The sequence below is a fragment of the Cyprinodon variegatus genome, unplaced genomic scaffold, assembly GCF_000732505.1.
Source record: "Cyprinodon variegatus isolate N-32 unplaced genomic scaffold, C_variegatus-1.0 Scaffold109, whole genome shotgun sequence".
Taxonomy (NCBI): domain Eukaryota; kingdom Metazoa; phylum Chordata; class Actinopteri; order Cyprinodontiformes; family Cyprinodontidae; genus Cyprinodon; species Cyprinodon variegatus.
In genome coordinates, this window is record NW_015150562.1 from 903,790 (window position 1) to 925,294 (window position 21,505).

Below are 21,505 nucleotides of genomic sequence, written 5' to 3' on the forward strand. Positions count from 1 at the left end.
GTTCTTCAGGATTTTGCACCCAATGGCCCAACTGTAAAAGTAATGTAATTACCAACAAATTCCTCTACTCATCTATCAATCCATATAGATTGATGGTTCAAGCACTGAAAATTTAAATTTAACACTATAGTTATACTTGAGAAGTACATAATAGACTAGTTTAAAATCTTGGAAGTAGATTAATACACTGGGTGAGGTGTGCCCTCTTGTGGCAACTAACTGATCCTACAATGCATAGTACTTCATCTGTTCACTTTAAAATAGGATTTTCTGAACACTTTTCATATGATAATTAGATCTGTGACTAACAATCATTTTGCTAATCAATTAATCAGTCAATGAATTAATAAATCAAAAATCTAATAGCAAATGCTTCCTTTAACAATTTCTTTTTACAGAATTATACCAAAGGAAACTAAAAGTTTTCGACTTAAGAAGTTCTAGATAGGGAATATTGACAGACTAAGAATTTTTTTTGATTTTTTTTTTTCTAAATGAAATTTTGGTATAATTACTGCTCTAAGCTGGTTGCTCTGCCAGAGAAAGGTGTGCCAAAGGCAAAAGAGGAGACTTAAGGCTCAAATAGTCTCTATTCTTCAGTTAAGAATTAATCGATTACTAAAATAGTTGACGATTATTTTAATAATCAATTAATCACTATTAAGTGTTTCAGCCCTAATGATAATAAATAACACCCAATACAAATCTGAGGAAATTAACTTTATTAATTTCATATAAAAATGTCACAAAAAATCCTTAGAAATTCCAACAGGTCCTTTAGGTTTATCCACAGGGAGACCAGACCTGTTTCACAGATGGAAGAAAGCGAACACTATTGAATCACTTAATCGCCCAAGTTTGATCGGCTGCTGTGACTTTTTCATGAATCCACCAGCAGAGGACATGCTGCCTCTGTTCAAATCCAACTTTCCTCTACCTACCTACATCTCTGACTCCTCCTTGCTCTCCCCCTTTTACTTCCTTTTCTCCCCCGTCCTCCTTTTCCCTTTTCTTTTATTCCCCCCCATTCTGACCCTTCGTGTCCCTAAGCTCTACTTCTCTGATTGGTTCCAGACGTGCCACTGAGCTCTTCTTGCCGACTCAACATTCCGCAGCTGGAGGCTGCGTACGCACATCACACACACACCTCTCCTCCTCCTCCCTTCCCCCTCAGTTTTTTTTTTTTTTTTTTTTTCACAGCAGCTTAGTAAAACACCAAAAGCCTCAGACTGAAATGGCTCCAAAGCATTCCTGCAAGCAGAGAGAGAGGAAGAGAAATGTACTCAGAGGCATGAGCTGAAGGACGAAGGTTAAACGTTTGAAATCTTAAAGAGATATTAAGCACCCTGCACAGATGGTGGGTTGGACAGTCTTTGGCAATGAAATATGTAAAAACAACATTAAAGATGTTTTCCTTCACGGCGGTTCAAGTGATGCTGCAGAAACAGAGCTGCTCCATACAAGAAAAATGACATCTTCAGGACAAAAAACCAAGCTGATGCAACATACAGTAACAAGAACCTCAGGTCATACAAACAAGATGCATCAGACAGTTTTTAAGAGAGCGTTCAAACAAAATGACTGCACTCAAAAAACTGCTGAATCAGCTCCAGATGGTGGTACAAAGAGCCAAGGCAAACAAAGTCAAGAATCGTAGATCAGAGACCGCACGCTAGTGATGAAGGCTAAGAGCAAAACCACCACAGTATGGATTTCAGGCTTTGGTGACTCCAAAATCTGATGTAACAAAACAACCCCCCAGGTTGTGCTGCACTAAAAAAGACTGTAGTCCATTTAAGACCAGCTTTTACTGCAAGGTCCTACTTATGTGCACAATTATAGTGTTCACCCTTACAGAAAGTTTGAGGTCAGCGAGCCCTTTCACACTTTTAACACGTTCACATCTGGACTTCTTTCTGCCCTCTCTGCCGCCAGCCTGACAGCCTTTGCTGACGTGTCAGGTCGCAGAGGAGGGAGAGAGGCAAGCTCATAAAAACCACAAACACACTTCACCGCTTAGGCTTCTCTACAGTTACACAGATAACCATAAAGTGAAAGAAACAAACGCAAAACAAAAAATGCATTCAAGTTTGGGTTAATACTGACAAGACAAAACAAATCTTACAAAGGAATGCAAGAAGAAAATCTGTCAACTTGGACAACGAAGAAGTGGATTTAAGTCAGAATAGGAACAAGACTAGAGGACTCTGTGTGCTAAAACTGAATTTGGAAAAAGACGAGGAGATCTATTTCATAAGACGGTTTTTTGGGCTGAATATTTCTGAGCAGCAATAAAACTTTTCACAGTAGATCAATTGCATGCTGCCTACGCATTTTGGAAAAAGCAGATGGGTGTATCTGATTTGTTCAATTTCTTCCTTTTCTTTTCCAAAATGGAGATTCAATTAGAAAAAAAAATAGCTGTGTTCTACACAGCTTTTCAGAATAAAAAAAAAAAAAAAAAAAAAATTTAGTTAAAAAGGGTTAAAAAAAACTGTTTCAGAATAAGAGTCTTCATCTGGTCAGGTCAAGTCCACAGGTCAGTCCGGAGCTACTCCGGCTGCTCGTTCAGCTCCATGTCGGACACCAAGATGTTCTTTTCGGCCTCCTCGCCGTGGCCTGAGTTGGTGCGGCTATAGCGAGCCCCTTCATATGAACCGCGTGACCCCGCAGTTCGCCGCCGGTACAGGTAGATCACTGTGGCCATCGCCAGAACCAGAATCAAAGCCGTCACAATGACAACTATCAGAATGGGCACATGGTCCAATTTCACTGGGAAAAATTACAGAATAGTTAGTGCTATACAAAGTATGCACAAGGGATACAATGAATGAATTGATAAGAAAATACATACCTGTTACATCTGATGTTTCAGCACCTGGAGTGGAAAAAGGAAACAGTTAATAACATAATTATCTAATTATTCTTCAAAGATTTTCTTTAAAACAAAAGGTTTCCAACCTTAGGTGTAAAAAGTGGTTATGTTTATTACTCAAGTAGAAGTACTGTATAAATCCTACTGTTTAGAAACACTTTTGTGTGTCAAGTAAAAGGGTAAAAGTACAATTTTTTCAAACTACTTAAAGTAAAAAAGTAAAATAATGCATGAAAAAAGTGTTAAGGACAGATGCTTTAAACCTCATACTGGTTACTGCACTGCCTTATTAGAGGAACATTTCTCTACAATTCCGGATAATAACTTCCTTATACATAATTTTGTTAGTTTTAAAACTAATGACAACACTGTCAAATTTAACTTTGCATCATCTTGAAAAAAAATATTTATTTTGGTATGTGATGAACAGCAAATTCAAGACAAAATAAATTGTTTGGATAAAACAAATGATTTTGATGTTTTTTTGAAACAAAAGTCTATTTTTCAAAATGTAAGGAGAAAAAAGTAGAGATAAATGCAAAAATATGAAAGGTGTAGAAGTAAGAAGTTGTCTAAAAAATTATAAAAAGTAAGAAGTAAAACCTATAGATAGCCAAAATTCCTACTTAAGTAACATAATATAGTATTTGTACTTTGTTACTTGACATCTCTCTTTCTAACCCACTGGTAAGTTTAAAATCACAAACATCCAGGTATTTTATCACAGTGTTTAAGTGCTGTACCAATACACAGTGGAGCATAACAAGAAAGAAGTCAAACAATGATCTCTTGTTAGCTCCTATTGAGCTAACATGAGATGTTAGCTCTGCAGGAGCTGCAGGGATCCACAGCTCAGGTGTAAAACAACTGTTGACATGGAAACTGTTTGTTATGGAAGAGTGGAAAGAGGCAACTTATTGTTGAACAAAAAAACTAATAAGTGAACCTTTTGTTGTTTGTCTCAAGTCATCTAGACGACACAACAACTGCTGAATAAAGTACCCCGATTAGAGGAGTTTAGAAACTGAGCTTTCTGGCCTACGTCTGTGTGAGGCAGAAAACTGACACTACACATTACCCCCGAATGCATGATTCACAGAGGAAAACATGTTAAGGGCAGCATCAGTCAGCAGGTCAAGGTTAATAGGAGAGCAAAATCTCTTAGAGATTGCATACAATTCTGGATTTTGGTGGAGGTTTACCATTCAGCTACGCAACAACCCTAAAAATACAATTAAAGCAAAAATGGGATTGATTTTAGATAAAAACATAAGCATATGTTAGAAGTTCTTGGTCAACGCCAGTAGATCCAGTTGAGGCAAATGTAGAAGAGTCAGCTGTTCAGAGATACTGTCCAAACAGTTTGGCTAAGGTTAAAAAATGATTAATGGTTAGAAGATATAAATGTACCTCTTTTGATGTGAAAGCTAAAAGGAGTCGAAGTAAAAGGTGCACTTTTAAAGCACTAGAGGGCTGAATACAAATGCATGCTAGACTTTCAAGATATTCACTGTTCTCAAAAGATACACAACATGTTTTCCTTTTAATTTACATCACTTTATTGTTAAATCAAATTTAACTTTAAAGGGGTCATAGAATGCAAAAACAAGTTTACATTGTCATAGGTGAATAACGATAGTCCAGTGGGTGAAATGGACGTACAGAGAAGTTCAAACCCTATTGATACCTCCCTTCTCTCCAAATCTCACAATTGTAAACTACCACCATAAAACGGGCAAATTCAGTTTGGTATGAAGTGTCAACTGCTGGGCCACTGGCTGGACCAGACCTCATCAGAGAGCCATGAGCCGCCCGTCCTCAGCCAGAGGAGGGGGGCTAGGGGCCGGTTACAGACAACCCAAGTCTCCTGGGAGTTGCGGGAGTCTCCTTGATATAGATAGTTGTTCACGGATGCCCGCAAGTCGGATAAATTATCCCAGATTCTAGATTAGAGCGTGCAGGCAATACAATAATTTGTGCACCATGTGCGGATTAGAACTACTTTGACTGCGCAGACAACAAGAGAGAGCGGGGTGTGGGGAGAAGAAACCTGTGCTGAGTATCTGTCCAAAGCGATGTGCATAAGAGTGCGCACTGATTGGATTAGTCAGAAAAATTAGCCAATAAGTTTCGGTTTACTCTCTTACAGTCACATAGTTGCCACTCCAAGCTGTGCAGTCTGTGAACAGGGTTTATACAGGAATGAATAACTCTAACTTAATGCTTTTTTAATGCTCTTTTAATGCTCTTAGGAATAATTTTAATGCCACCAACAGGTACCCGTCGACAGGCTGCAGGCATGTCTCGAATTCCTTGTTTTCCCGCCACTTTTGTTGAAATTGGCATTTTCCCCCAATTCTCTAGCTTTTTCCGAACATACGGCTTTGCGATCAACCGGAAGCAGTTCCACACAAATATAACGTGATATGTTTGACAAAATTGTTTTAATAAACAAATTTTTTTAAGAAAGCATTTAAAATGCCACAATAAACACATTTAATTAATTGTAATGCCAATTAAAGCCTTAATTTAAAAAAGAATAATTTAATGACATTTATTGATTTTTAATGACCGGCGGAAACCCTGGTGGAATAGCTTGAATCCTCCAGTAAAAAAACTGAAAATATAATTTTTTTGTTGCAGATGGCAGTTGCATTGTAGTCGACCAAAATCCCGGACAATTTTGACATTCCCCCCAAACATTTTTTCTGGTATGAAAAGTCGGACATGTCCGGGTAAAAGAGGACGTCTGGTCACCCTACCATATCAATTATTTGATGTTTCAGTGAGTGAGTGATTGCTTGTTGCTATAATGCGTCTTTGTTCTGCAGTTTCGCTCGTTGGAAACCAACCAATCAGCGCACAGCTCATCTAAATATTCATGAGCATACCATAAGAGGAAGAATACCTGTCGTTTCATTCTAGGCTTGCATTAGTGCTCATAGTAGAGCAACTATGCCATTTTCAGCCCGACCAATGTTACACACCCTATTCAAAGACCTTAAGGACCAGCACCGAACGCCCTATATAATCATTCTATGACCCCCTCTAAGAAAATAAAAGGAAGCTTGTGTTTGTAATGCCAGGAATGTGAGAACCTTAGAGGGTCATAAATACTTTAGCAATGCACTGTATAAACCGTTTGACTTGTGTTTTTCGTATACGTACTACGAGGCTTTTTGCAGATCACCCCGTGCGTGAGATTTCTGCAGGAGCCAGGCTTCCACCGGCCGCTGTTGCTCTGGATCCAGAAGCAGGAATTGGCCGAAAGCACTGAAAAAGCGACGTTGCGGGATTCCCAGTTGGTAAATGACAGGTCTGTATCTTCGTTCCACACAAGACGTCTCTCTGTGACACAAACATGAAGTATGATGAGAGGCTTGGAAAAACAAAACATATAAACTACCAAACCTGCCATACTTCTGCCTGAACTGTGCAGTTTCAATGGATTTAATCTCCTCATTATCCAAGCCAAGCACATTTCACAGCATTTGTTCTGATTGATAAAACAGGCAAAGAAATAAAGTTTTACAGGATAAGTTTTATAATAACAAAAAACAACCCTGCTAATCAGCATTCCTTAATAACATTTTTTTAAATCAACGTAAAAAGCACAAAAATACATAATAAAGAAAATGATTTGGAAATATTTTGTTAAGTGAATTAACTATGTCTGTATTTGAAAAAGTAAAAGTTAACTTCTGTGCAGAAGGAAGTAGGAACTTTCTGTCGGACCTTTAATGCTGATGCCCAGCCAAGCTCCACGCGCCTGTTCTGCATAACTCTGGATGTGCTCCCATATAAAGTTGTTCTCTACCTCATCCAGGACGGAGAGAAGTTCTGCTCCCACTAATGGAAACAAAAAGACAAAGATAGAATAAAACCAAAGTCCTGTGAAGAAGCATTCTGATCGTCGTGTTATATATTTTTTCTGTACAGCAGGCTTTCTCACTTTTTTTGCAGGATGTGAGCGCGTCCTGTTGCAGTTTAAGTAGCTGCAGGTTAAAGGCATAGCAGTGGTTCCTGAAAGGGACCCAGGCCCACTCTCCAACAGAGTCGGGGCACAGTCCTGGGTAGATCCACTGATGAAACACAGGATCATCTGTAAGGATAACAACAGCTGCAGTGAAAAAGCAGCTCAGCCCGCAAATGCTTTAAACCCTCCTTCTTTAAGTCTCCTTTGTTCATGTGTGCTTTGGCACGTAATCCTTAAAAGTGCCCCTGATCAATGGTTCTTCGGCTTATCTGAGGGTCTTTTGAAGGATTTCATGGGACGATAGCTGCTTTTTCAACACATCTCTCTTCAACCCTGGTAACAAACAAGGACATTATTTCGTGCAGTACTTGCACCTCAAGCAGCCCCCCATCATAAAAATTTTGAATTTCTTTATTTTTACTCAAATTTTAAACACTATGTTGATCAGAGGTGTTTTAAACTTTTGATTATTACTCAGTTATTATGATGAAACACAGAGTTCTTTTTTTCTTCAAAATAGGACGAATAAAAGAACTCGTTACTCAGAAGGGGGTGTGTGCAAATTAACATAACTCAGTCAACAGCTACAAGTAAGCCAGTTATATGACATTGTAACGTAGTCAGAAGAAGTTTAAGCCAGGTGTGAATGTCTGTAGATGACTAGACTTAGGCTAACTTTATTGTCATTTTATATACACAGAGTGTATATAAAACAAGTTTTCAATGCATACAGCTTTTCAACAGTGAATGAGCAGCTTAGCAGTGAAATGAACCTTCCCATTTAGAAAGTGCAGCAGTGATCAACATGTAAAAAGTGTAGGAGAGAAATGGTTCAAAGGCATTGATATGGAAGGTTCAGAGCAGTGCAAAAATAAATAAATAAATAAATATGGTGGAAAATGCAGTAGAAAACTGAGTTGAGTTCTATTTAAAGGAATTAGAAAATTCGCAGTGTAGTGCAAATATGATGTTTACAGTGTGATTCAGAGTCTCGATTTGTGACTTGATTAGAGTTTCAACAGTTCAACAGTCTTATGGCAGTGCGGAAAAAGCTGTTGCAAAACCTGCTGGTCCGGCATCAAATGCAGACTAAGGATGTAGAGCTTAAAGTTAGCGCCAATGTTTAATACAGAAAGACAATAGGAGAAATTGAACAAAAAAGCAGCCAAAATCCAAACAAAGATCCTTAGAATGCTGCAGAAATATATCAAGACCACATTAGTCTGATTCTTTGAGGCTGGATATTAAAAGATTTCAGATTGAGTTAAAACACATTAACTTTACTCATTTTTTTTTTTATAAAATACATACCACTAATTTCACATATAGCTGCCTCCAATTTATAATCACAGGGAGTCGTAGTCCACTCTCCTGTAGTGGTCATGTGACCGCATCCAGCCATCAGATTGGGCTCTCCATCCTTCCAGTTGGAGTATTTGACCTCTTCATTACCTAACCATGTAAAGATTCGTCCCTGTGCATTAATGATAAAGCAAATGCATTTGTTAGGTGACCTCATAGACTGACTCATTAAAACGTAACGAGACGGTCGGTTACTTACTCCATAGTTATAGAGAGAAATCCAGGCTGACTGGTGCAGGCTGTTGATCAGCAGCGTCAGATAGGCCTGTTGGTATGGATCATTTACATCTGCAAGTGTCCCGTTCAAAGATTCACAGATGTGGAGAGCACCAGTCCAGTCAAGACGCTTCTTCACAATCCGATATGTCCTTCCGCCTAGCTCCACAGGCTTTAACAAGGAGTCAGGAATAAGGGGCGGAGCCGGAGGAAGAGCTTGATCTAAAGTCAGACATGACGAATATGTTTGCTAAGTTATCTACACAGTTTTTCTTCTGGTTGTTGATGATCATCATACCTGGCTGCTTTTGACAGATGTAGCCGAGGTTCTCCATCTCGCAGGCCCGGGAGGCCCACATCCCAGTTCTCCTATCGGGGTTCCCATAAATCATTGCTACACAGTTGCCCTGAAGCAGCATTGAAACAGTCAGAACAGTAACAAACTACAGACAGAGGCAAAACATGAACAGAGAGCACTGGGAATACCCGCGTCTTGTTGTGATGTGGGCCGCTGTTGTCTATGGGCTCTCCGGGGGCCCAATTGGTGTAGCTGAGAAGGCCGGTTCGGGCCCAGCGGAAGTGGCCCTCGGAGTCTGAGGTCAGACCCACCCAGAGGTCAGTGCTGACGTTCTTCAACAAGGTGATGAGGAAAGCTGTGAGGCAGAGAAGCAGCTGTATCATGTCTGCTGATTTGACATTTATACCAACTGAAGCATCTATTAATTACCTTGATCTAAATGATTGGACACCAGAGCCAGTGTGCCTCGCTTGCTTTCACATGTCAGCTTGGCTGCAGCCCATGTGACCACAGGCAACTCAAATACTTTGAAACACTATAGACAGCAAATAACAGCACAGTTATAGTTAAGGCGTCAAGGTTTTTTAATCTATAAGTCAAATAGAAATCCGGGCACCTTATGCTGATAGAGCGACCATCCACTAGGACAGCCTGAAGGGGGATGAGGGGCTGATGGCGTCGGAGGAAAGGTCCCTGTAACGTTCACCCTCTTACAGATGTAGGGCAGATCAGAATGGCATTTCTGATCCCTCCACTCTCCTATTTACATGCAGCACAAACAAGATCTCACCTGGTAAACGTCCATTTGTGTTTGGATTAGTCTGGCAGGATTCATTTCTGGACGATTTTACCTTTGCTCACTGACATGCTGATACAGCGGCGATCACGGCTCACCGTTAGTGGCCTGCCGAGCTCCCATGAAACATAATTGAGCACAGAGTTGTCAGACCAGCGGAAACGACCGTCATTTTCATAGGTGCGGAGCCCCAGCCACCAACTATCCATATCAGACTTCAGTATCTACAGAGTAGATAAAAGAAAAAAAAATGCAAAGACACTGAATGTTAATATTATAAAACAAATAGGGCTAAAACAATAAATCGGATTAATTGTGATGAATCGCTTATTGAAATAATCGTCAACTAATTTAGTAATCGATTAATCGTTAACTGGAGTATAAAAACTCTAAAACATGCCTTTAAAAACTTTAAAACATGCCTTTAAATATAGATAAATATTTTGCATTTAAGATTAAAAAAAACTATCCAGAACTCCTCAAGTTTTAGTGTAACCTGGTTTAGATTAATCGATTTGCAAAATAATCATTAGTTGCAGCCCTAAAAACAAAAACACTATCATAAATTCAAACCTGTTCACATGTAAGACTTATTTCAAAAAAACTGCAGCACCTTGTTTAAACTGTTGCTCAGGAAAACCTTTTCCTCAGCTGAGTGGACGGAGGCCAGAGAGGAATGAAACCAGGAGCAGATCCTCTGGGCCTGGTCCCAAGTGGTGCGATGGTCGAAAAATTTATACTCAGCCTCATGGAAGGGAATCCACTCTGGAGAACTGGTGCCTTATTAATCAAAGGCAGGGGAAGGCAGACGTGATGCATTTAGGGATCTAATTTCAATGTACAAAAGAAAGATGGAAACTAAATGGAAAATGGAACAGACCTTCTGCTTCTTCTGGTACAATCTCAGAACTTCCTAAAAGCACAAATGAAAGAAAAACATACATTATTAGGTTTTATATGTTACACAGAAAATAAATTATAACCAAAAAAAAAAATAAATTAAGAACATTTCTAGTAAAAAAATGTATTTTCCTCATTGATGCAACACACATGCTCTGAAAAACAAATCATAAACAAATGAATCTAAGACAGGCATATATTACCTAAATAGTCGTGAGAGGATTGCTCTGCTAAATTGGCCCAAAAAACATCTAAAGAACACTAATGCCAAAGTAAAAAGTGATGGTAGCATCATTCTCTACAGTTACTTTCCTTCAGATGGAACAAGACTTTTATCGGGGCAGACAGAATTGATAACAGGTCCACATTCAAGTCAGTATTCACCAAAAAATAAATAAATAAACAAAAAACGTTCAAGTGACCTAGGGAAAGTCAATAATGAGACCAAATTAATTTTTAGGAATACAGAATGTCCAAGTGCACATGCTAATTCAAAAATAGAAAAGCTTCACCTAGATGAACATTACAGAAAAATAATTAAAAAAATCAGTAAACCTTGAAAATACTTTTCATAAAAACAATGTTTCTGCAAGTGACTTCCGTATTTCTCCTACAGAAAATCTCAATGTGAAATGATGACTTTGTGTGATGATAATTAAAACTGAAAACCTTTGGGAATCTTGCAGATCCAGTCTAACTGAGCGTCACAGTGCATGGGCTGCCAGGTCACAGTGCCCAGGTCAGCTGCAGCGCACTGTCGGGTGCTGTAGTGGTAGCGGCCAAAGTTCTGGTATGTCAACTGAAATACAAGTAAAGCAAAAACAGGATGTGTTTATGTCACTTGCATCAGCTTCTTTTGGAGGTTATAGCTGGATACTGTTTGCACTCACAGGCAGTCCATCGCTCCACTTCCAGCTGCCATTGTCTGTTGGATTCCTGCGGTTCAGACCGATCCAAAACCACCGATGCTCATGCTCCTCTAACTCTCTGTAGGCATTAATATCATGTTATTATTTTGAAGGTAGACGAGTAGATCATAGTAGACACTGTTTCCTCTACAGAGTTTAGCAACCCAGGTAAAAATCTGTTCAAAGTTATAAAATTAAACCACATTTTACTGCAGCAGCATAAGTTGTGTCTATAGGATTTAGGACTGGGGACTAAAATGTTTATGGAAGAACGTTGAGTTAATGTCTGGTACATCTTTATGTTGATTCGGTCAGGTATTCTGGATCAATATGTGACCTGATTGAGATTCGTTATTATGGGCAGAAGCCTCCAGGTTTTTATTTTAAACATTCATATAGTTTGTAGAGTTCATGTCCAAAACAAATGGGCCCACAGCATCACAACCAACACTCTCCCACCATCATTAGGTGCTTGGTTATTTTTCATAAAAGCTGCAATAACCATGTTGTAAACTGGAAGTTTTCACCTCCTTAACAAATATCTTGTAAACTTTCTGATCCTGACTGAGTATTTAGTGTTCTTGATAAACTCACAGTCAATACGCACCCAAAGATCCTTTGAAGGACCTCAAGGACAAACTGCTCCTCCTCAGGGCTGCCAATGCTCAGCAGATTCCCTCCGTGTTTCTGGCAGAACAGGTGAGCATCTCCCCATTTAAACTTCATCTCCTTGTTATCGTTGTGAAAGACCTGCACAAAGGCCTGGTGTCAGTCCTGCTTTAATGCTACAACAGATGTTTCTCCAACTTACTGTGGAAGTTGTATAAAGTGTGCAGGAGGAACCTTGTAACAGTAGCGCAGTTTGCTGTTGCTCTTCCACCCATAAGGACAGGTGCCGCTGAGGCTGGGAGTGGGGTGCGGAGCAGGGGGTTCGGGGTTCTGAGATGCATCCTGATTCTGACGGCAGATGAACTTCGCCTTTGCCGAGGCACACTCCTTCACCTCCCACAGCCCCGTGGCAGAGCCTGTTGCCATCGCAACACAGCCACCGCTGATGTTCTCTAAATCAGATGGAGAGCGGGGGGGTTACAAGTGGAAAATCTGGTTTCGCATTTCCTATGAGTGGAAAAGTGTTTGATCTCAAAATGCACAAAGAACAAGTAGCAAAGTCTGATAATGCTATATTGCTCTGGTTTAACATAAAAGAAAAAAAAGTGACATGCTCATTCATAGTTTGCAGCCTATGCATAATCAACCTGCTCTCTTATAAATATCAGACAACTACTGAGGAAAATTTGTACAAAGATCTGCCAGAGTCAGACCATATCATTTCACAGGTTACTCTGAAAGCTTTAAAATGTGAAATAGTTAATGCCTCAATCTAAAAAAACAATAGCACCTGTTATATGAACACATCTTCGGATTTTGTTTTGAAATTATGTCCACTGTGAATTAAACTTCCATTACAGCACTGTTAGCACTCCTCTGTGCAGGGCAGACTAAAGAGTATCATGCCTCTACTGTATGGGTGCAATTATATTTTTTACTAAATAAATCAAAGTTGGGTCAGAGTCAGAAATTAGCCTTGAGTTTAAGCGAACTAAAACTCCCAGGAAGTTGATAGTAGATTAAACTCTAATTACCCTTTGAGAAAGAAAACAAATCAATTCATCAAACCGTGAGAGGGAGAAAGAGGAAGCAAATGAAGCAAAGCCAAAAATATACAAACAATTAGGGGGGGAAAGCTATTGTAAAAGAGCCTTCCAGAATTTCAGAATACACTTTTAAACATTATATATGCTGAATAATGTTGCAAGCAATGTGATAGAAAAAAGTACAATGATTCTGGTGAATCTTACTATAATGAATTACACAAATGCTCATGCTGGGTGTGTTTATGCTCTGGAAATTGTGGTCACAGCTCTCAGGGGGGGAGAATGCATTGATCAAATTAGAGATTTTCACTGCAATAAAAGCCATTCTTTGTGATTGTGATATTGTGCACAGTGAAATCAGGATCACTTTTAGTTTTAAATACATTTTGCTGCACTAATCTGTACGGTTGCACTGATCGTTTAGCCCCGATGTCTTTAGCTTTGTATAATGTGAACCTGATTCTTTCCATTAATTTGATCAAATACATCTATCAACACCATCAGAAAATCCGTTTGTTTAAATTTTAGGTCTTTATTTTTGAAAGGTTTTTTTTATGTTTTCAATAAAATAGGATTGAATTGGATAAAATTGGAGATTTTGACAAAGCAGAATAATGTTTTCAAATCTCTGCTATTGTTTGAGCCTCTGATGCGCCGCTTATGGCCCTGTGGAGGAATGCATCAGACCTCTTAAAAGCTTTCACCTCATTCCAGAAGACAATAACATCAGCAGTGTTTCAACCAATCTACTCTTCTGTTCACTTCACCTTTGGAAATGCGTTGAAATGTGAATTTATACTTTGCACTGGTGAGTTTTTTATCTTCCAAAAGAGGACCTGCTTTTACCCAGAGACTGTTTGGCTTCTGCATGAAAAACGGACACATGGGCGCTCAATCAATTACCCAACATTTCACTTAGTCTTGTGTTGTTGATCCGTACATGTTTTTACAAAATGGCTAAAAGGTCACTATTGTAAAAAAAATTATCAATAAGACTATCTATAGAAATAAAGGATTATCTTAGGTTAACCTTTAAATTAACTACTGGACACAAACACAGAGAACAAATTCGATATTAAAAGGCTTTTTTTTTAGCTTAGCTTACATTTAGATCCCTGTTTTTCTGTTTCTGTGTCTGATCCTCTTCTTTTCAGGCAGGGGTGTGTTCGCTGTGTGCAGTAGATCAGCCACTTATGCTAAATTCTCATCCAAAGAGAGTTTGTCTCTGCCTGCATGGATTATCAACAGAGTTAAATAGGAGCGGCTGAATGGGGGAATTTCTCAAAGCAAGCTCCGACCTTTTCTGTTCTTTCAAATAAGACAATTGGTAAATATGCAAACATGTTTCATGGGGTTGTTGTTAAGTAAAGGAAGCGACAGCTACCATGGAAATTTAGATTTTATTTTATTTTTTAGTTAGAGCAGTTGGAACTATGCAATTTGTGTGAGAATAACTATTTTGGAGGTGAAACTTATAATTTTGGAGATCAGAGCTTTCTTACATGTGCTGAGCTATATACCACACAAAGTTCAGAATGGATGATGTGACCTCTTCAGCAAATCACATAAAGATGTTATTAAGGATGACTTGTGTGATTTACCAGGCTGGTCTCGGTTCCAGTGGGTGTAGGAAACTTCATCTCCACTTAGCCAGCGGAATAAACCGTGAGTCACCTGGTCATTCAGCCCGATCCAAAACGAATCTCCAGAGCGGCCAAACACCAGGCTAGTGGTGAAAGCCTGCTCGAACCTTTACAATAACAAAATATATTCCCCATCAAGCATTATAATTAGCACAAAGAAACGTTCCTGTTTATTTGGTCTATGTGAGTTCTGGATGTACCTGTTTGTGATAGTAACAAGAGAGGCTCCCTGTTCTTCACACGATTTTCTGGCCTCATCAAAAGTGGACAAATCTTCTCCAACCCAATAACAAGCTGGACTGTGCCACTTCCAACCCTTAGAAGACAGATATATAAATGATACTACTCTTCAAAACAGTTAGGTGAAATAGCACTGCTGAATAAAATGTTCAAGTACAGACATGCAACATAACATTTTTCTGCCCTACATTTTTCCTGCCAGGTCATGCATGAAAGCTAAGGACCTTTCCAGACACAGAGCTCTGCCAGCAGGCAAAATGAGGTGAGATCCTGCATGAAAAGACCTCAGAATCTTTTTTCTTTGTATACGAAACCAGAAATATTTCCAATCTCCACGAAAAACTCAGCTAACAGCTGTTTGAGAGAACAGATCGACTGAAACAAAACCTCTTCTTTGTTGTCTTGATTAAAAGATGTAAGCCTCATTTATCATCTCATGTAACCAAAAACCTTAATATATTTTCATGTGCTTGATCAACACAGTAATGGACTGCAAGGAAACTATTTACAAATGAGAATCATGTGTAACTTATCTGACCGTTAATTACCAAAAATTAAGTTTTGCTTTTATAAATACTTGTTCTTCCAAAGTCTAATAACATCCTGTTTAAATAAATTCTCATAGATTTGAATTAAGAGTTCATAAATACGTATGTCTAGGTCCACACAATGGAGGGCGCCATATTGGGTCGTGTCTATTTGACTACAGTTACTGAAATAGGAAGAAGCATTTTTTTTCTGATGCTCCACCAATCTGGAGGCTAAAAGGAGATTAAAAACATGTTTGTTTAGAGGGGTCCTTCTACTCTAACATTTAGACACTTATTGTTTATTTCCAGTCCAACTTTCTTGTTAACTTGCCTTGTTTGCCTGACAGATTCACCAGCCTGAGCTGTTGATCTATTCAGCTCCTCTAGAGTTAAAATGGGATTTTTGGAAGCTCTTGAACTCGCCTTGCAGGTTAGCATTCCGCATCTGTTTGCTGTTGCAGTGTAGTTTTTTTTTTTTTTTTTTTTTTTTGATAGATTAACAGTGTTCCAGGAGATATTTAAAGCTAGGCATATTTTCTATAAGCTAATTCAGAATTAGACTCAATAAAAATGTATGCAACAAATTTCCTTTAACTCATTTGCCTTTCATGCCACTATTATGCACCACTTTGCTTTGGTCTATCACATAAAATCTCAATAAGATACATTAAAAATAGTGTTTACAAAATGATGTAAATGATGTGAAATGTGTATATAAAGCTCTGAAAAACAATGTTATGGGATTTGTAAGTATAATGTAGATCAAAATCAGACCATAAAGACTTGACTGACCAAACAAACAATTTTGACAAAAACACAAAGCATTACATGGAATATTTTACTTCTATATCTTTCTTTCATCTAGTGATCAGGGGCAGATTTAGGAAATTTGGGGCCCTAAGCAAAGACAGACATGGGAACATGTGAATTTAAAAGACAACACATAAAATAGACCCATTATACAGATACAGAACATTTAACAGAACAGACGCACATTATTTGTTCTAGATTATGTCCCTACTTATCCCTTCGTTTGTTATTTTCCTCTGTTTTCTTTTGTACCCTTTTGTTCTTATATGGGCAATATTGGCACTCAGCTGACTTTTCATGCTGTCTCAAAAGGCATTAGATTTTTCCAATCACTAAGCTCATTCTCACTTAGTTAATTGCTCCTTCCTGTGTTTCCAAAAAGGCGAAAACCTTCGTGCATGCACAGCAAATGAACTGATCCCATGTGGTGGACACTGAACGGGGGCCCCAGAAACACACTTAATATTATAAGCATTGTGATGGCATTTTAGTAAATTGTTTTCTATCAAAAACATAATTAATGTGCACAAATAAGTAATAGCTGTATTAAACATACATACAAAATGAGTTTTATGGGGCCCCAACTGCCTAGTTTTGCCTAATGGGAATTCCGCCTCTGCTAGAGATCCAAAACCATGTACATTGGACTACAATATTTTTTTCTACTTTTCCTTTATCTATTTACTCATGAAGCATATAAGTTATACTGTTAGAATAAAACAATTATCCCCAAAAGCAGCAGAAATTGACCACTTAGAACCAGAACAAAGGGAGACAGTAAGAATATTATAGTTAATCTATAAGCACTTTAAAGCTAAACATGATTAAGGGAAGCTACTAATCAGGTTTACAGATAACCTGAAGATAAAGATAAGGGTTTATTTTAACCACAAGGTCCCTGTTTCATTTTAGTTTTTCAGAGATTTTAAAACTAAATGTAAAAATAACTGGTCCTCTTCACAGGAACAGGAAAAAAAAACTAAATAAACAGGATTCAAGACCAATAAATATTAGATCCAAGACCAAAGAAGGAAAAGTGTAACACCTGTTTGCACTCTTGGTTTTGTGGCTTCCCCTCACTCTTTGTTCCTGGTTTCTTGCAGATGAACGGCAGAGTCAGATTACAGGGACTGTCGTCCCAACGGCCTTCCTGCACAGAACAGTTGGTTCATGTATGCAAATGGCCCACACTCACACCCAGCACGGATCATTCAGTGTCAGCAGATCATCTGAAAATGCACAGGTTACTCACAGGGCCCCACATGGAAACACAATCTTCTTGGGTGTTGCGAAAGTTGTTGGGTTCAAACGGGTGCCAGGGGGTTAGGGTAACGGGTGTGTGGTCGGTCCACTGGAAGTCCATTTGCATGTCCAAGTCATGGAGCCCGATCCATAACTGCTCCAGGTCTGAAGACATAGAAAAAATAAATATTAGGTTGAAAAATACAGTTAAAGAGTAAATGAATCCTGAATGGAAACAATATTACGTGTTAAAGGAGCAAACCTTTTTTTTTTCAGGGTTTCTTATAAATTTTGCACCAAATGCTAAAATAATTTTCCTGAGATTACATTAAAATAAATCACCTTTCTTCAGGTTGCGAATGATGAACTCCAGCTCAGGTAGAGTATGGATGCTAACCAGACTGGCGTCTGTCTTCTGGCATGTTTTCAGAGCTTCATTCCAACTCCTATTCTCTGAGAAAAGTTTGTAGCATCCAGCCTGGAAGGACTGCCAGCCCACATCACACTCATATTTGTAGTCATTCACCCATGAATCTAAAGAAGAAAAAACATAAAAAAAATCACCAGTTACATTAATACCCAATTATAGCACATTTTCTTTCCTTCAGAAAGTTAAATAATGGACCTGTAGTGAAGGGATCCAGTGTGGCATTGGGCCTCTTCTTACAGGCATAGGGTAAAGCATCGGAGCAATCTCGGTTCTGCCAACGACCCGATGACTCAGATCTGACCACGACGCAGTTCTCCTCCTCGACATGACTCGGCTGGTCTGTAGTTCGGTAAAACCAACAACAATATATTTTTTTTAAATCACCAATTCACTGTGGGTGCTCAATAAAACTCACAAATAGATGTTAGTCAGCAAAATCTAAAACCAGACTGCATGTAGCCCTTTGTGGGAAACAAAGTATGTTTGTAGAAAACCAAAAAGATGGCTTTTCTAGTCTGACCTGGATCCCAGTTTAGATATTTGACTGGTGAGGAGTCGGACCACTGCCAGCCTCCACTGAGCTCCAAGTCATTGAGTCCGATCCATAAAGCGGAGCTGTGAGAGTTTAGAATACCTACAAACAAATAAAAATTACTTTAGTCTTTACAGCAAATTCAAAATAAAACATTTCCTCAAACAATGGTAGAGAAAAATGATGCTGGATCCTGAATAGGGAATGGAGGGGTCACAAGTTGATTAAACAGGAAACACAATTTGCTCTGGTGCCAAATAATACCAAATAACCCCATAATAACGATTTATAGAAAACAAACTGAATAATTTAGAAGAATTGTGCAAAACCACTCATAAGAGTTGCATCGGGGGTTAAAGAGGTGAAAGTTCCTGCTGCTAAGTGCTAACAAACCTGACGAATGGGTGACATCCAGACATAAACACAACCATCAGCCCTACATGTTTGTGCTGTTATCATCCTATGGTCTCCATCAATATATCATTAAAAATAGTTACAGGCAGCGATGATACCTACATTTGCTTTAGAATAAATGAGATATTTGTGAATTTTATTTTAACTCAATCCATTTATCATCAAAAGTTTAGACAGTCCACTACTTTTTAATCAAACTTTAATGGATACTTTAATAGCTTATTCTATTTATACACTAATATGAAAGAGGTTGAACTTTACTTTATTAAGATGGATCTGTTCCCTTTGTTGTTTAAGTAAATTAAATAATCAAACACTGTTCATATAAAGAGCAATGAGATTTATCCTTTCTTATTCTTTGTAGACATATATAAGGGTTGTTGTGAAGATAAGCATTTCAGGGTTAAAATACATGTTTTTAATGCAGAATCCATTCACCATTGATGTAGGTCTGCTCGTGTAGCTTGCCGATGCTTAACAGGTCTGCCCCCTGCTGTTGGCAGCTGATCCGAGCCTCGCTCCAAGACAAAGTAGCCTGGAAGTTAAACTGATAACAGCTGTCTGTCACAGGGTCAGTATACCAGAAGGCCTCACAGCTGCTGCCTGACGGCGACAAAAAGGGTTGAGATTTCAGTCAAAGAGCTCAAATTCTGAACATTTATTTTTGTTAGGAGCTTAGGAACCTTGTTTTGAACGTATCAGGGGATGACTTACCCTTCATAGGACAGAATCCCCAGCTTTGGTCTGTATCGTAGTTATAGGTGGTGGCACACCAAAGATAGCCATCTTCACGCCCGCTGGTTGTGCAGGTATGAAACCACTGGCCGTGGTACATGAAGGGCAGGTGGCAGGGTCGGCCGTAGGAATTCCCCTGGATTGTGTAGATCTCTGGACAGAAAGCAGATGTAAGAAGTTTAACACTTCTGCTGACCTGAAATAATTCACTTGTTTTCTCAGGAGGCAAAAACAGACAATGATCTTACAATGAAAACAGGGAGTGAAACAGTGGTTTAGCAACTCCGGGTTTTTTTGGGGAACCAACTGTTCTGTGCAGGAAATCGACGTAGAAAAAGATTTTAGTCATCAATCGAGCAGCACTATGATTTACTTGTTTGGATTCTAATTTAGAAAGCAGTAAAATGTGAGTAAAAAGGTAAAGGATGAGAATAAAAAGGAAGAAGAGTCTTTCTTTCTAAACCAGATCAGGCCAACGGAGGGAGAGCAACAAACCAGGGAGAGAAAACTTTCTCCCTGTCTTCCCTCCCCTGCTGGCTCTATTGGACATGACTCAACCTAGAGGCATTTTTCTTTCCTGCAGCAGAGAGACCATTTCACACGGAAACTTTACATGAAAAACTCCAATCAGACAATTACCCGGCCAAATGAAATCAAAAAGAGAGGAGAGATGATGAAATAAGTGAAGTTAGACTTTCTGGTTTTATGGATATTCAAGCTGAACCTGTTCACCACAGACTAGATTTCACTGAGGCCTGCAATAGTTTCTGAAGATTGTTTAATATGTGCAGGAATGGTGCAGAGAGCAAGAAAAAGGGCTTAGCTACAACCCACGATGGTTAACTTAAGTCTGAAATGAAAAAATCATACAAAAATATCCTTAAAGCCAAGGAAAATGTTTTGTGTTTGATGGATTTTACAAACAGCGGTGAGGTTTTCAGTGGTGGGCCACATCTCCTCCCCTCAAAGCACCCTTCTCCTTTATCTGTGTGATCAAATACAGCTGTTTGGTTCACAAACAGTAAGTCCAGCTGCCACACAGAGGCGGAAATGCGCAGGAGGGAGCAGCTCACCGGGTGAGCGTGTGTTTGGAGAAATGTGGGAGATGCACAAGCATCTGTTATCCTAGATTTACAAAAACACTTTTTAAAGAACAAAAGGAAAAAAATACAGTCTGCCTTGTGGAATGGTCCAGTCATGAAGCCCACACCCAAAGCCAGACAAAACCCTCCTCATCATTGTGCATGTCTGATCCTCAGCTACTGGAAGCTTTTTTCTGAGGTTTTTCATGCTAAAAGAGGTTCAATAAGGTTTAATGTGACTTTCACACACATCCAACAAAAGTTACATTTACAGTGGTGATCTGCATTTCTCATACTGCCTTGTGACTTTATCAGATCACAATCACAAACTTATCCATTTTTATGTAAACAAAAATCATACAAGTTAGATTTGCAAATAGATTATATTGCTTTTCTGAATTAGTCCTTTGAAGAACCGACAGTTGTAGTTGGAGAGTAAAAACCTACAGTAATCATTTTGTTCTAGCTTGTTGTCTAAAAGAGCTTAAAAAACACAATAATACTCAGGATAATTGTGACATATTGTTTATATGGCCCTAACCCTACATACAGAGTATTACTCTATATTTGCAAGGTACTAATAAAAACAATAAAATTACCACAGGTAAAATTACTGAAAATACCAAGAGCAATAAAATCATAATATCAGAGGACAAAATAAAGCAATAAAAGTAGTTTAACGTCATGTAAAGTAGGTTATTGGTAGTCTGTATTATGTAAAAGGATGGAAGGGATGAAAGGGCAATGACCTTATATTTTATGCAATTGATTAGGGAATTGAGGCTGCTCTACATTAAAGGAATAGTACACCCAAAACATGATTAGCCTTCATTTTCTACTCACCCCCATGCTGAACAACAC

At 38.7% G+C, this 21,505-nt stretch overlaps 1 protein-coding gene across 1 annotated transcript in view; it reads right to left on the reverse strand.

The window, feature by feature from the left end:
- Positions 1-701: 701 nt before the first annotated feature.
- mrc2 (mannose receptor, C type 2) overlaps positions 702-21,505 on the reverse strand; it is a 31,208-nt gene continuing 10,404 nt past the window's right edge. Inside the window, exons 3-29 of the mRNA XM_015374835.1 lie at positions 19,542-19,715; positions 19,266-19,430; positions 18,402-18,515; positions 18,077-18,220; positions 17,794-17,985; positions 17,462-17,616; positions 17,255-17,359; positions 14,830-14,945; positions 14,588-14,736; positions 12,175-12,392; positions 11,939-12,081; positions 11,314-11,410; positions 11,093-11,222; positions 10,404-10,436; positions 10,137-10,303; positions 9,579-9,747; positions 9,344-9,486; positions 9,157-9,262; positions 8,916-9,082; positions 8,728-8,836; positions 8,413-8,651; positions 8,163-8,325; positions 6,828-6,977; positions 6,611-6,724; positions 6,044-6,223; positions 2,855-2,878; positions 702-2,772 (exon numbers count right to left, since the gene is read on the reverse strand). Of these exons, the coding sequence (XP_015230321.1) occupies positions 2,552-2,772; positions 2,855-2,878; positions 6,044-6,223; positions 6,611-6,724; positions 6,828-6,977; positions 8,163-8,325; positions 8,413-8,651; positions 8,728-8,836; positions 8,916-9,082; positions 9,157-9,262; positions 9,344-9,486; positions 9,579-9,747; positions 10,137-10,303; positions 10,404-10,436; positions 11,093-11,222; positions 11,314-11,410; positions 11,939-12,081; positions 12,175-12,392; positions 14,588-14,736; positions 14,830-14,945; positions 17,255-17,359; positions 17,462-17,616; positions 17,794-17,985; positions 18,077-18,220; positions 18,402-18,515; positions 19,266-19,430; positions 19,542-19,715 (3,887 nt within the window). The 3' untranslated portion in view covers positions 702-2,551. The remainder of the gene's footprint in view (positions 2,773-2,854; positions 2,879-6,043; positions 6,224-6,610; positions 6,725-6,827; positions 6,978-8,162; positions 8,326-8,412; positions 8,652-8,727; positions 8,837-8,915; positions 9,083-9,156; positions 9,263-9,343; positions 9,487-9,578; positions 9,748-10,136; positions 10,304-10,403; positions 10,437-11,092; positions 11,223-11,313; positions 11,411-11,938; positions 12,082-12,174; positions 12,393-14,587; positions 14,737-14,829; positions 14,946-17,254; positions 17,360-17,461; positions 17,617-17,793; positions 17,986-18,076; positions 18,221-18,401; positions 18,516-19,265; positions 19,431-19,541; positions 19,716-21,505) is intronic.